General features: G+C 50.5%; 1 protein-coding gene across 1 annotated transcript in view; it reads left to right on the top strand.

Annotated features, from left to right (window-relative positions):
* Nucleotides 1–2,348: 2,348 nt before the first annotated feature.
* Nucleotides 2,349–13,967, top strand: part of Iqca1 (IQ motif containing with AAA domain 1) — a 128,366-nt gene continuing 116,747 nt past the window's right edge. The window contains exons 1-3 of the mRNA XM_028880381.2: nucleotides 2,349–2,664; nucleotides 11,338–11,662; nucleotides 13,779–13,898. Of these exons, the coding sequence (XP_028736214.1) occupies nucleotides 2,654–2,664; nucleotides 11,338–11,662; nucleotides 13,779–13,898 (456 nt within the window). The 5' untranslated portion in view covers nucleotides 2,349–2,653. The remainder of the gene's footprint in view (nucleotides 2,665–11,337; nucleotides 11,663–13,778; nucleotides 13,899–13,967) is intronic.

Here is a 13,967-nt window from a genome sequence, read left to right as displayed (position 1 = left end):
TTCCCCAACTACATGAAGGCACTTCACTCCATCAAAGCTCTCTGCTGCCCCATTGGGCTCTTCAGATGGCAGCAAAAATGTCTATTTGCTCCAAACACAGCCAGAAGAAACGCTCCCTTCCCAATGAGCTGGCAGCCCGATGTCGAGGCGGTATCAATGACAAGAGGGTGAGCATAAGGCGGACTTCCTGCTTTGCCCCCACAGCTGGGAGTCGGGATTCCCTGATGGCTAAGCCACTGGGGACGCACCGTTTTGGTCTCACAGAAACCCAAAATTTTAAGGAAGGCAAGTGTTGGTACCCACATAGGGACAGAGACCTTCTGCTGTTTGTCCCACGGCAGGACTGTTGAGGACCTGTCGTGAGGATCTGTCCTCTCAAGGACATCACGAGGCAAGGTGAAGTCGTGGTTCCCTTCTTTACACAGTGGAAACTGAGCTTGGTCTTCGGAGCCCAACCAGCCCTGGATTTGCATCAATTCCAGCGTCCCTTTGAGCGCAGCCTCAAAGCCAGCTGCCTGTGCCCTCTGGCTCTCAGTTTCCACCCTGCTTAACTGCCAACAGTAAGGCGATGGCCCGTGTCACAGGACGTCATCTGAGTTAGACCCATGCTTGAGACCCTAGCACCAAACTCAAGGGAGCGCCAAGGTCTCTGCATACAGAGGATGTAAAAGGGCTGGGTGTTTGTTTGTTTGTTTGTTTGTTTGTTTGTTTTGGACACAACGCGTACCTTCTTTGCCTGTCGGAACGCCATCATCAAGCAGTTTGCTTTCTAAAAGAGCTCACACGTGACTCCTAAGGACCATATAAGGCTGGCACTGTCCTCTGCCAGCTGAGTCCTGACTGGGTTATTTCTTCTACCTCTGCCTGGGAATGCAGGTGAATGAAGGGAGTTTATGCAACCTCTTAGGGTTAAGCTGCGGGGTCCTGAGATCTCAATTTGCATTTGTTAACATGCTAATTTACAATTTAGGTCCCGAGGGCCTTGCTGGCTGACTGTTAACTGGGGTCTCCCTCTACCTCAGGAGTTTGCACTAGTTGGCTTCTAACTCACTTGTTCCTGAGAGAAGCTTGGCTCCTGATGTTGTTGGTTCTCCCAGAGCACAGCAAGATTTTTTTTTTATTAAGTTATTTCATCTTAGAAATGCCTCATTTCCCTGAGTTGTGTTGTATGCATTTGTGGGTTTTTTTTTGGGGGGGGGAGGGCACACACACACACACACACACACACACACACACACACACACACACACACATACATAGAAGCCAGAATCAACATCAGGAGCCTTCCTCAACTACTCTCTATCTCATTCTTCTTTTTTATTTTGAGACAGCGTCTGCCCTGCGCCTGGAGCTCACCCAACAGACTAGATTGGCTGGCAGTATTCCCCAGGGCTCCTCATGTCTCCACAGGGATCACTGATGTGTGCCATGGCTTTTTACATGGGTGCTGGAGATCAGAACTCAGGTCCTCATATTTCTTCCCCAGGGAATTCACCACCGGAGCCATCTCCCTAGCCAGCCCCATCACCGTGGCTGACTCAGGCTTCCCTCTAGGTCAGGGGCCACTGAGATATGTCTGGCCTTTCTCAGCTTATTCTAATCCCTTTCTAATTAGTCTTCATTCGGTTCTCTTTCATCAAAGAGCATCTCTGAGACCCCGGATGTGTTGTCTCCCGGCTGCTTTCCCCAGGGGGACTTTGGGAACTGGGCGGGAATAGATCCGGTCTCCACTGCCGTTTCCAATTGGAGGTTCACGGCAGATTCCTGTAATTCCTCTGCGACTGATACCGGGTGGGGGAGACGTTCCAGCCCCCTTTGCTGCCCCCCTCGGTAATGGTGGGGAGGGGGTTATTGATCCAGGTCTGTTGTTTCCTGCCTTGGCGCTTTCCCTCGCTACTGCCCACTGCGAGGGTTCAGGACATGCCCCTAGGGGAACTGTAGACTCTTTGTAAAGTTTGCCAGTAAATCTCAACTTTAACCAAGGATGAAGAAAGAGGAGGCAGGAAAGAAAGCCTCCTTGCGGGTCGCCAAAGGCCCACATACACAGGGTACCTCCCCTTTATGGAGCGCCGGCCTCTTTGTGCTTGCCGGAGTGCGGGACGAAGGAGTGACTTCTGCGCCTACTCGGAAGATGGGAAGACTGAGGTCTGCCGTCAGTAATGTCCGTGTCCAAGACCCTAGGCAGAGACAGATGGGGCCGCGGCCAGTAGGACCTCGAAAGCCGGACGTACCTCCGCACCCGACCAGCTGCAGAACCTGCCCCGCCCCCAGCTCCTCACCACCCGCTGCCTTGCAGTTGCCAAGGAAACGGGACACGCGTGAGGGCACCGCGTAGGCGTAGAGTTCCGGTTGCTAGGGCGGCCTGGAGCCGCTCTAGTGCGAGAAGGAGAAGCAAGGTTCCAGAGCCCGGCAGCAGCCAGAGCAAGGGAAACCCAGTCGGTGTCTGCGCTCCCCGGAGGGTGACTGCAGGGTGATCCACTTCTCCAAGCCTTTCCGGGCCCCAAGAGACAGGGACTCTGTCCCGTCCCTCCCTCAAGAGGAACCCCCAAACCCTGGGAACCTCAGGGGGTTCCCTACCTCTACAGTAGGTCAGCCTTCAGAGGGCGAGGAAGAGCTTCCTGGTGGGTGAAGGAAAGACAGAAAGAGGCCAGCCATGTCGAACCAGTAAGTGGTGGATTACCGGTTAGCCTCTGCGGATTCTCCAGGGTGGCTTCTTCTGCCGTTTCCTCTGCTCTCCTCACCCTCCTCTCCATCGCCCTCCTCTCTCCTCCTTTTAATCTTTCATCAGTTTCAGTATGCCTCAGGATCAATTATCCCTTCTGGTTGGCAAAGAACACTAGGCTGTTTCCCTCCGTCCCCAGGGGGAGGACCTACTCCCAGGCCTCTATCACATGCCCATGGCTGACCCAGGCGGCTTTTCTGTTAGTTATGAAGGAGTTGCTTGTGAGAACCCCAGACCCTAAACTGCATTCCAGAAAGATCTGGAGGAAGCATCAGCACCCTGCTTCCCATCCTAGTCCCCAGGCCATTGCTGAGTGTGTCTCTCTCACCTCCTTATATATACTTGGCTCTGCAGTTGCCCCATATTGTGAGCATGTGGTATGACTAACTGGAGTAAGTCCCAGACCCCAGCCATGGTCACAAGCACTCTGCAAAGCTGTAGCTCTGAGTACTGTTTCCATATCCCAGCACAATGCGGGGCATTGGCTTAGAGCATCCATTTGTGGCAGCCGTAGACCATGGCTCTAGGCCCAGCTCCCAGGAAACCTAAGCCTGGACGATCCCAGCTCACGAGGCTTGGGGTGAGGAGTAGGGTATGGGGAGATCAGGGGAGCAGATGGAGACCTGTGGGGCTGCATGAAGGCTGTTGAACATCAGGTCTAAGCTCCCTGGAGATGAAGTAGGAACTTGACGGTGTGGACACAGGATGGTGTGCATGAGACATGGAACAAGTGTAGGTAAAAGGGCAAGCCCAGGACAGCAGGGCGATGAGCTACCAGAAAAGGAACCAAAGCCTCCCTCTGTGGGAAAATCCTGTGGGGAGGAAGGCCAGGCTCTGCTGGGTGCTGCAGGGTGAGCCGGTGGAAAGCCAAGAATGGATCCAGATTAGGCATCAGGTCCACGCTCATCATTGACAGTGGTGTGGTGGCCTGGAAAGATCATTCTGGAGACAGGGAGGGAAGCCAGTGCAGTGGAGGCCTGACAGTTTCCCCACAGAGGTGATAGGCTGGCCACCCTGGCAGCGGACAGAGTCCTTAGACGTGAAAACACTTTAGTTTTGGAATGTCTGGTGGTGAAGGAACCGAGACAGTATAGGAGGCCGGGAGTGGGCGGGTGCCACCCTTGATGGTGAGAGCTGGCGGGGCACGTGGGCCAGCAGACAGCTGGGTACTGGTTTTGCAAACCGAAGCTGAGTGTGGCCAAACATCTAGAGGGAAGGCAAATGAGAGAGCTCTTCTGAGAGAAGGGCGTATGGAAAGATAACATAGGAACATTGGGGGGCAGTAATGGCAGCCACTGAGAATGTGGGACTCAGCTGGGAGTCGGAGAGAGAGGGGTCTGGAGGCCTTGTGAATAACCAGGAGGCCCCTGGGATTGCACACAGCCAGGACGGAAGGGGGACCCGCATTAAAGAGCACCCCCACTACAAATACCTAAACTCCCCAACACAGGGAGGGGGAGAGGGGAGGGGAGGGGAGAAGGGGAGGGAAGGGGAGGGGAGAAGGGAAAAGCCAGGTCTCTGGCACCCAGGGGGAAGTAGAGAAGGTTTCATTATCTGCCAGTGGTGGGAGATAATCCCCATTTACACACGTAGACATGCCAAGGAAACTCAGCTTATGGCCCCTCCCTAGCCATCGGTGGCAGGAAGAAATCTATCAAGCTCTAGAGCAGCCATGTGGTCTTTCTCAGCTCTTACCCACGGCCCGCCCTCCTGACTTCAGAGTCTGTCACGTTTCTAGGTTGTGTTCTCAACTCTGAAATCCATCACGAGCTTTTTAAACCACTAGGCAGTCTCAGGGTTGAAATACACCTAAGTTCTCCACACCATCATACCTGTGACCCAGCCTCTCGGAGCCTTGGGGGTGGGGTCCACTCCTAAGGATTCATGAGCTCAGGAGGTGACATAGTCTGCCCCGTACCTAGCTGTCTTGAGAGGAAGGACAGCCTGACCATTACTGCGCTCTCCCCTTTGACCCCCACCTGGCCACAACCAGTGTCCACACAAAGAATCGTGTGACTGAAGCATCCTCACCACGCTCGGGACAGGGCAGAAATGTCCCACGGGCCCCTTGACTGGTGGCGGGTAAGCCTCACAAAGGTGTGCCCACAGCCTCACAGGTTGTTTGCCATTAGACCAAAAGAAGTCCCAGCTTGTGCTACAACGTGAGTGAACTTGCTACACAGTACGAGTGTAGGAAGACACCCACAGAGAGTGAGTTAGGACAGACTCCGTTTATAGACCGCTCCCAAGTAAAGATGGCCCACCTTACATCTGCATCATGGAGGCATCAAAAGCTGTCGGAATTAAGAAGACACCATACTGTGACTTTTGAAGGTGGATCTTCTCCTGGGCTAATGATTTATGTCTGGTTCTCTGGATGCTTGGCCTGATCAACTCTTAATCAAGAAGGAAACTCCTACCTCTGCAGTGTGCCATGCTATTGAAATAGGTCTTCACTGAGGATGTGTGTGTCACGTACAGCTCTGTGTGGCACTGTCTAGATAAGGCCAACTGAGGCAATCTCGGGATTCATGGCCAAGGGCTGGGAGGAGGCAGACTCAAGAGTGACTATTTGTCTGGACGGGATTCTCTTGGAGTGATCAAAACGTTCTAGAACTGGACAGTGTGATGGTTGTACAGCACCATAAATATACGAGAGCCACCGTGCTACCCCATGGAAGACAGGGTTCCTGGTGGTTTGTGAAATGTGTCTCCATGACGCTCTTGTTTAGCGCCTTGCAGAGTCTCTCACCTCACATTATCATCACATATGTCTCACGGGAGCCGAAGGACCAGACGCTGCAGGAGGGCGTGAGCTCATGCTACACCATGTCTGTGATGGAGGCCAGCACTCTGTAGCCTGGTGTGGCTAAGGCATGGTAGTCAGGTCCCTGGCAGCCAGAGTGGTGGAGTATGGCTACAGATACAGTTGAAGGGATCAAGGCAGGAAGCCCTAGACTCTTAAGGAACAGGTCTGTCAGAAAGCGAAAGAGCCATCTTTAGTGGTGAAGAAATCAGGCCAAGACATGGAATCCACGTGCTCACCTAGCACTCCATATTTCCCTTCAGCCACCACCATGCCCCTAGGGTCCTTGAAAGGTGCAGGTGAGGAAGAGAGAGGCTTCAGCCTGCAGGGAGAACCTGTGAGGCTCCAGTCACCAGGACTGCTTTTGGCTCAATGTTCCAGCAATAGGCAGTCTGCCATAGCCATGAACGTTCCTTGTTGTCCTTTCCTGGCTGAAGTGGGTGCATGAAGGCATAAACTCTGTGGAGGGCACAGACCCTCTGTGAGCCTGTCTAGCTGGCTCTCCCCATCACAGTACCCACTCACCCTGCCTTTCTGTTCCACTGGGGCATCTGTGGATCCCCATGCTAGAAGCCTAAGTCTGTTGATGCATGTGGATCTGGGTGGGGTCAAGCCACCCATCCATGCTTTTAGGAGGCAGCCCCTTTATAGTGCTGCTGCAAGGATAAGCAATTTGAAGTATAAGTTGCTGTGGTGGTTTAAATAAGAATGGTCACCATAGGCTCATGCATTTTAATATGTGTTCCCGGTTGGTGGAACTATTTGGGAAGGATTAGGAGGTGTGACCTTGTTGAAGGAGGTATGTCACGGGAGGCAGGCTTTGAGGTTTCAAAAGTCCATGTCATTCCCGGTTAGCTCCTCTACTTCCTGCTTACTGATGAGATGTAGGCTCTTGGCTACTGCTCCAGCACCATGCCTCCGTGCCCTCCGCCACACACTCTGCCATGGCAGTCATGGACTCTAACCCTCTGGAACCACGAGCCTCTTCTAAGTTGCTCTGGCCATGGTTTGTTATGGTAATAGAAAACTTACCAAGACAGTTACCCATAGTCTTTCACTGTTTGTTCCATCCCCACATTAAAATTATAATATTTACTCTCAGGTTATTATTCCCAGGTTCTTGTTCATATTAAATTTGTATACCAGCCTCCAGACTTTGCTGTTTTTACATTTTATGTCTTTGAGCAGGAGCAGATCTTGCCTTCTGTTTGTTCTTGACTTCTGCACTCTAGAATATTTTCCAGCTGGATCTGTGTGGCCCCCCACTCCACCCCAGTATTCTTTAACGCCCTTTGTTTGAACTGGAATAGAAATGGGACTTCTATTTTTCCCTCGACCCTTCCTTTATGTAGGGGTCGTCTGAGCCTTGCAACCTTGCTGTTTTAATCAACGTCATTTACTGTTACTGATTTCCTTGCATTTGGCAGTTATGCCATTTATAAACAGCAGTGTTAAAAGTCCTTTTTTTTTGGTCAATCCCTTCTTCCTCTTTTACTCCGTATTTCCAGGGTCATGTTGCTTGTGTTTCCCTGGTGAGGATGCAGTGGTCCCTAGATCCAGCATCCTGCGGCAGCCATCTCTTTAGTGTGCACAGGGCATCTTCGCTCAGAAATGGGCTGTCTGTCAGTTTGCCGGGTATTTTCTCAAATGCCCGTAACTACCCTGTGGTTTTGACATTCTAGGGCTGTAAGTAGGTGCTCCTGCATGCTGAGCCGCAGTCATTCCGAGATTCCCCCTGCCTTGGTTAGAGATGCTTTTCTTCTGGCTGTGTTTGGTTTGCTGAATGGAGTTTCGGGTCCGAGTCCTGATCGAAATCAGCCTGTGCTCTTCTCCTGTCCCCATATCTGTTGGCTGAGGCCTCAAGCCCCAATTTGTCCCCAAAGCAAATCCTACGACATTTCTGTTTGATGCTACCAGCTGTGGGGCCTGCTGGTGTGCTCGGCCTGTGTTCTCTCAGGCCAGTGACCGTCCTAAGTTATGTTCCTCTCAGATTCCGGGAGTCTGGGCTTTGGCGACATGACCTCCTTCTCACTTTACACCCTTCATGACATTGCGTTCTCCAGGCAGATGGCCAGCCACAGCTGCCTCTGTCCAGGTCTGACATCATCTTTGACTTGCTCATCTGTGCTTTCTCCTGTCCTCCCCTGTTGCTTATCTTTCTGAGGTGGGAACACACAGATGCAGCAAGTCGGGCATCTGAGGTGTGAACACACAGATGCAGCAAGTCGGGCATCTGAGGTGTGAACACACAAATGCAGCAAGTCGGGCACACCTGTGCTTTGAGCACGTGCACGGTTGCTTCTGTGGGTCTCGCTCTTCCGTGGACAGTCATCACCTCTGGTCAGTGATGCCTACCATTAACCCCTAAGGAGTTGGGGAGTGGAGTGTCCTGCAGTAGCCGTAGCTCAGACTTCCTGAGGATCCTGTTCTCTTCTGTGAGAAACCACCTGCTCTTCCACTAGCAGAGCCCTCTAATTGATGTTGAATTTTTGGAAGTGTGGTGCTTGCACACACTGTGGATGGAGTGCGGGATGCCTGACTCAGCATCCTAACTCAGTGGGATGGAGTGCGGGATGCCTGACTCGGCATCCTAACTCAGTGGGATGGAGTGGCGGATGCCTGGCTCAACATCCCAACTCAGTGGGATGGAGTGGCGGATGCCTGGCTCAGCATCCTAACTCAGTGGGATGGAGTGGCAGATGCCTGACTCAGCATCCCAACTCAGTGGGATGGAGTGGCAGATGCCTGGCTCAACATCCCAACTCAGTGGGATGGAGTGGCGGATGCCTGACTCGGCATCCTAACTCAGTGGCATGGGAGGAAGGAAAAGCTCTGCTTTGGGATTCACACAGCCTTTGCTTCTCATAGTAACCCTGTGTCTTGCCCCAACTGCTCATGCTTGCTTTCCTCCTGACAGTCGGGAGCCGTAAAGCTTAAAAGGCCAACAATGAACCCTAAGGCCAGAACACCACCACATGGTGTGCCCTCAACCCCTGTGACTTGAGCTTCTGAATGCTCTGGCTTCCTCGTCTCTGAACCAGGAAAATCTTTTACCTACATCAGAAGGGTATTGTGCATGCACTATTATGTGGATAGCTCTCAGAGGTGTAGCTGAAGGAGTATATAATAAGTGACCGCCTTTATCACCATTAACTCACCACCTTCATCATTAGATCATCACCAGCATCAACCACTCTCACCACCATCACAATCATTAACCACCATGTCCACCATCATCATTACCACTATCATCACCACAGTCATCACCATCACCATCATACCACCGTAACCATGGCCGCATGGCCCTGAAAATCTTCTCACATCAGGAGGCTGCATCTATCATTGGGCCAGTTAGACGAAAGCAGCACTGGTGATCCAGGCATCAGCCAGGGGCCACTGCAGTTTATCAGCACAGTAGATTGTAGAGCCACAATTCCGAGGAATGGGTTGGGGGGTGGGGGTGGGGGGATGTCAGGGAAATCTGAAGGTGGAGCTTATTGCTGACATTAGGATGCCATCAAAACAAGGTGGTGCTCTCCCCCAGTGCTCCCTCAGTTGCTTGTTGAGTGACAATAAAGGACTTGAAAGGCTGTGAACTCACAAGGAGAAAGAGCACCTGAGTACCTGCTGAGAACCATCAGGCACCCTGAAGAGGGAAAGATGGGCCTGAGGCGTGAAGCAGTTGGGGAGCTGGACCCAAAGCCAGAGCTCCCCTGCAAGGGGGATGCCCTGGAGCTTCTGAGGGGTCTGGAAGGAGCTTTGACTGTAGGGCAGTATCAGGTCATGTCACCCCCAATCCCATTTCTCACACCCCAGGGAGCAGGTGGCTAAGCGGCTCCAGGTCCAGCAGAAAATGACACATGCAAACAGGTAGTTGGCCACCAGGACGAGGACACCTGGAAAGTGTCCAGGCTGGAGCCACAAGGGCGTCCAAGTTCTCAAGCTCTGGCTTCTCAGAGTCAAGGAACAGGGTATTCATTCTTTCCAGAGCAGCCTCCGCTCAGACACCCTTGATATCTAGCTGATTTCAGCCTTAGTTCTTAAGTGTCAAAGGCAAAAATTTGGGATAGGAAAATCTCTTTCACAATTATTTCAGTCTGAACAGGCATATTGGGCAAATCTAAAGCCTGAACTATCTATTAATAGAGAAAACAAAAAAGGGATGGTATGGTGCCTTTGGTGAATGATGTCCCCAGCCTTCAGCTGCCCCACCCCACCCCAGGAGGGCATGGAACAGTCTGCATTTCATACAGCTATTCAACAAGCTTCTTGTTGTATAGACTCCACCCAGTAGAGTGGGGCAAGAGACCCCAGCAGGCACAGACCCCACCAGCCCCTCACTTCTCATACGCTGTTATGGTTCTAAGGACATCAACTGTTGGCTTTAGCTGTGGTTCATCCACACAGTCTCACATCTGTGTGAAACCGTCTCTCTGGTGACCGACTGTGGTTATTCACGTCTCATTGGTGGACTGTCTCTAGACCTTTGCTATTTTCTTAAACAATGTTTTGTTTTATGTGTGTTAGTGTTTCGTCTTCATGTGTGTGTGTCTGTGGACCACCTGCATGCCATGCCTGCTGAGGACACAAATGGGCATCAGATCCCCTGGAACTGGAGTTGCAGAGGGCTGTGAGCTGTTGTGTGGGTGCTGGAACTGAACCCAGGTCCTCTGCAAGAGCAACTAAATACTCTCAACCACTGAGCTGTCAGCCGCAGACTTCCACTATTATTATGTCTTAAAATACTGGAACTGGAGGGGTAGCTCACCCCGTAAACGGTGTGCCTTGCAAGCATGCAGACCTGAATTTATTAAAAATAAGAAAGAAAAAAAAAGGCTGGGTATGATGACACACTCTTACACTTTCAGCACTGGGGAGGTAGAAAAAAGGGGGAATCCCTGGGACCCACTGGCCAGCCACTCTAGACTACGGGATGAATACCAAGGCCAGTGAGACCCCATCTCAGGAAGCAAGGTTTTTGTCTCCTGAGAAATGACGTAGGGGTTGACCTTTGGCCTACACACACACACACACACACACACACACCAAGATTCTAAAGGGCTAGGGATATATTTCAATGGTAAAGTGTTCACCTAGCATGCTCAAAGTCCTGAATTCATTCCCCAGTGCAGAAAAAAATTATACTGCTACAATCATACTTGATATGTTGTCATAAAATTTTATCCACAGAGTCTGCACAGATCTAACTTTACAAGGCAATGTGGAATTACTTTCCAAAATGGTAGTTTCAATACACACTCCATCATATATACATATATACATTTAAATCAGTTAAAATCAGTTAATTGTTCTGGATATACATTAATTTATTATTTAAATTAGTGTAGTAACACTGGCTTCACAGACATGCTGAAGAACAGTTATATTATTTATAAAGAGGTTTTTAAAAACTGTTTACTAATCATAGCAATGGTTGTAGGGAAACAGACAAACATGGGCATGTTAAAACACTGTAAGTTGTCTAGAGAACCTTCCAGTGCCAGGCAGTGGTGGCACATGCCTTTAATCCCAGCACTCAGGAGGCAGGGGGGAGGTGGATCTCTGTGAGTTTGAGTCCAGCCTGGGCTACAGAGTGAGTTCCAGGACAGCCAGGGCTAGCTACACAGAGAAACCCTGTCTCGGAAAACAAAAAACAAAACAAAAAAAGAGAGAACCTTTCAGCCACTCACTGTGTTCAGAGCTCACACCTGCCTGTGTGTTCTGTTTTAGGATGTCAGGTGGCCAGTACGGGTGCCCAGTGGGATCAAGTGTATACATGAGGTTGTCTAAACTCTGTGTCTTCCTCCAGAATGTACAATAAAATGTGGCACCAGACCCAGGAAGCCCTCAATACTCTGCTTGACAAAGAGTCTGAGAAGATGACCGAGCCTCAGAGAAACAAGGTCATAGTCTTCCAGATGTTAGCCACCTTCTACATAAAGTATGTGCAGATCTTCAGGAACATGGAGAATGTCTATGACCAGATAGTCCATCCGCAGAAACGCCTGCTGATTCGCAAGATCCTGGATGGAGTGATGGGTCGCGTTCTGGAACTGAAGAACGAGATGGTAGAGTTGGAAATGACAGAGTTCCATTATTTTGACGACATCTTACAGGACCTGAAGTTGGCTCCCGTAAGTGTTTTTGTCACTGTGTCCTCGGCAGGCTTTTTTTTTTTCTTGAAATAAGGCACTTGAGGCTGTAGCTCTTAGTCTACACGGTCTGTAGACTCTTAGCCGTGTTGACTTGTGATGACCTTGTTGAAGTAAAAGCCTGAACGTTCTCTTCACTTAAACCTCACCATCATGAGGAAGGCGTTGGGTGCTTCCTTGTCTCTGTAGACCAGTCTTTGCACCGTCCATGGGTCTGTTTGACACTGAAGTCCTGTTATCACAGAGATGCCATTATGTCAAGGTGGTTGAAATGGAGTAGACTGACCCTCGCACAAATACTCCATAGCCCAAAGTCTCCCATTTTCTCTGGGCCATGCCCCCAAATCTTTGGGTCCATGATGCCCTTCTGCCTTCTACTACCCCATCATCACTTAGATGATAGTCTTGGAAAGCCTGGACCTTGTGCCCAGCGGGATGACTCTCTTCCTTTGCTTTGGGTCAGTACTGATCCAGAAGGTTTATAGCTATGGCCTTTGATCCTTAGGCACTGCAGAAGAAGGCATCTCTCCTTATTGCCCAGGAAGCCTCCCTCTGCCTCCTGGTAATCTGGGCATCTCCTGTGGTCACTGCCACTGAACCTTTTCCCCTTGCTGACAGACATTTGCCTGAGGTTTCTCTAATATCCTGGGTGGATGGAATTTCAAGGACCACTAGACACCTCATTTCTTCCAGCAATAGGCCCTGTGAGCTCACCCTCAATTTTAAAAGGGTGATTCCCTCAGGTAGAGTTAAAAAGACAAAATGTCTTTATATGGGACTTAAGGCTTCTTCACTTCGAAAATAGTTTGATTTTTGTAAATGCAATTCCTTTTTCTGGGGAAGATTCTTCTAGCAGTGTTATATGATGGCATCAGAATAGATTAACGAAAGTAGCTGGAAAGAGTGGAGACATTCCAGAATTTGCATGTGCATTTCCTGCGTTTCTAAGAACAAAAGTGAACCACCAGATTCAGTCAGGTGTGCTTGGCTCACCCGGGTGAAAAGAAGAAGAACAGCCTGGGACAAATGTGGAATCGCTGTTTATTGAATTATAGTCCCAAATTGAATTAGTAAGGTGACATTCAATGTCTAAATCTAATTTCAAGGCTGTTAAATGGTTACAGTCTAAAGAGGTCTGGGGACTCACATGCTGGCCTCCCTCCACTTTCCCTGCTATTCACACTGCTCCAAACTTCAACTCTTCACCTTCCTTACAACTAGGAAATGTTGCTGCTGTGAGAAGCCAATTATGCCCAGGAAGGAGAGGGGTGACGGGAATAGACATCACTCAGGAAGTCTATGCTATAGGATGACATCAGTGTTTCCCACCCGCCCTGGAACTGGTGGACAAGCCATATGATGTCTTTGACGTGCAGGGGCCAGAACACTGGGCCAGCATTAGCGTCTGGGTTCTGTGAACAGTGTCCTGGCAAAGAAGCGAGCCTTGGGGATGTCCCTGCCTTTGGACCATTCCAGCCAGCATCCTCTGCAGTTGGCCACTGCGGCCATTCTCTCACCAAGTCCACACTCCTTGCTGTTTTTCTGGCCAGCCCCCAGCGGTTTGTATGGTAGGACTTAAGTCCTCTCCACAGAGATTGGGACACCAGGGGAGCTGTGCCAGTCAGAACTTCCCTGAGAGAATCTGAAGCCAGAAAATGATGGTATCTGTGTCTCTGTGATGAACTGTCCTCCCAAGGTGGGCCTCAGTCAGCTGTGGAGAGTGGAGCGAATAAAGCTAGAGCCAGAAGGAAAGATGGGGAGGAATAGCAAGACATCTTCATCCCACCCCTGCCCTTGGTCCTATGAGTTACTCAAAATGCTTCCGTATGTGACCACTGGGGTGTGAACCCACATCTTCATGCTGTGTAGCAAGCACTCTCAGCCACTGAACCTTCTCTCTACCCCACCCCCCATCATCCACCCCTCACCCCCCATCCCCTCACCCCATCCCCCCACCTTCCATCCCCTCATCCCCCATCCCCTTCTCCCCACTCCCACAAGCAAGTCTCTGTGATTTGCTCATCCTGCAGTGATTCTAGGTGGATTTAAGTCCTGAGAGCCTGACAGAATGGTCTTACACTTATTCTCTCTTCCTCAGCAACAGTTGGACGTCCCCATACCCAGGTATTTTTTGAAGGAGAGGTTAGAAGTCATAAAAGGAAGAGAGAAGATCCTCGCCCGGATCTTAAATGAATGTGGATTGAACCTTCCTGATGTGGTTTGTACCATTCTAACAATTGTCTTTCATTGTCTGCCTAACCTCCTCCTCCTCCACGCCCCCGACAGT

The sequence above is a fragment of the Peromyscus leucopus genome, chromosome 13 (genome assembly GCF_004664715.2).
Source record: "Peromyscus leucopus breed LL Stock chromosome 13, UCI_PerLeu_2.1, whole genome shotgun sequence".
NCBI classification, from domain to species: domain Eukaryota; kingdom Metazoa; phylum Chordata; class Mammalia; order Rodentia; family Cricetidae; genus Peromyscus; species Peromyscus leucopus.
This window is presented reverse-complemented; position numbering and strand designations above follow the sequence as displayed.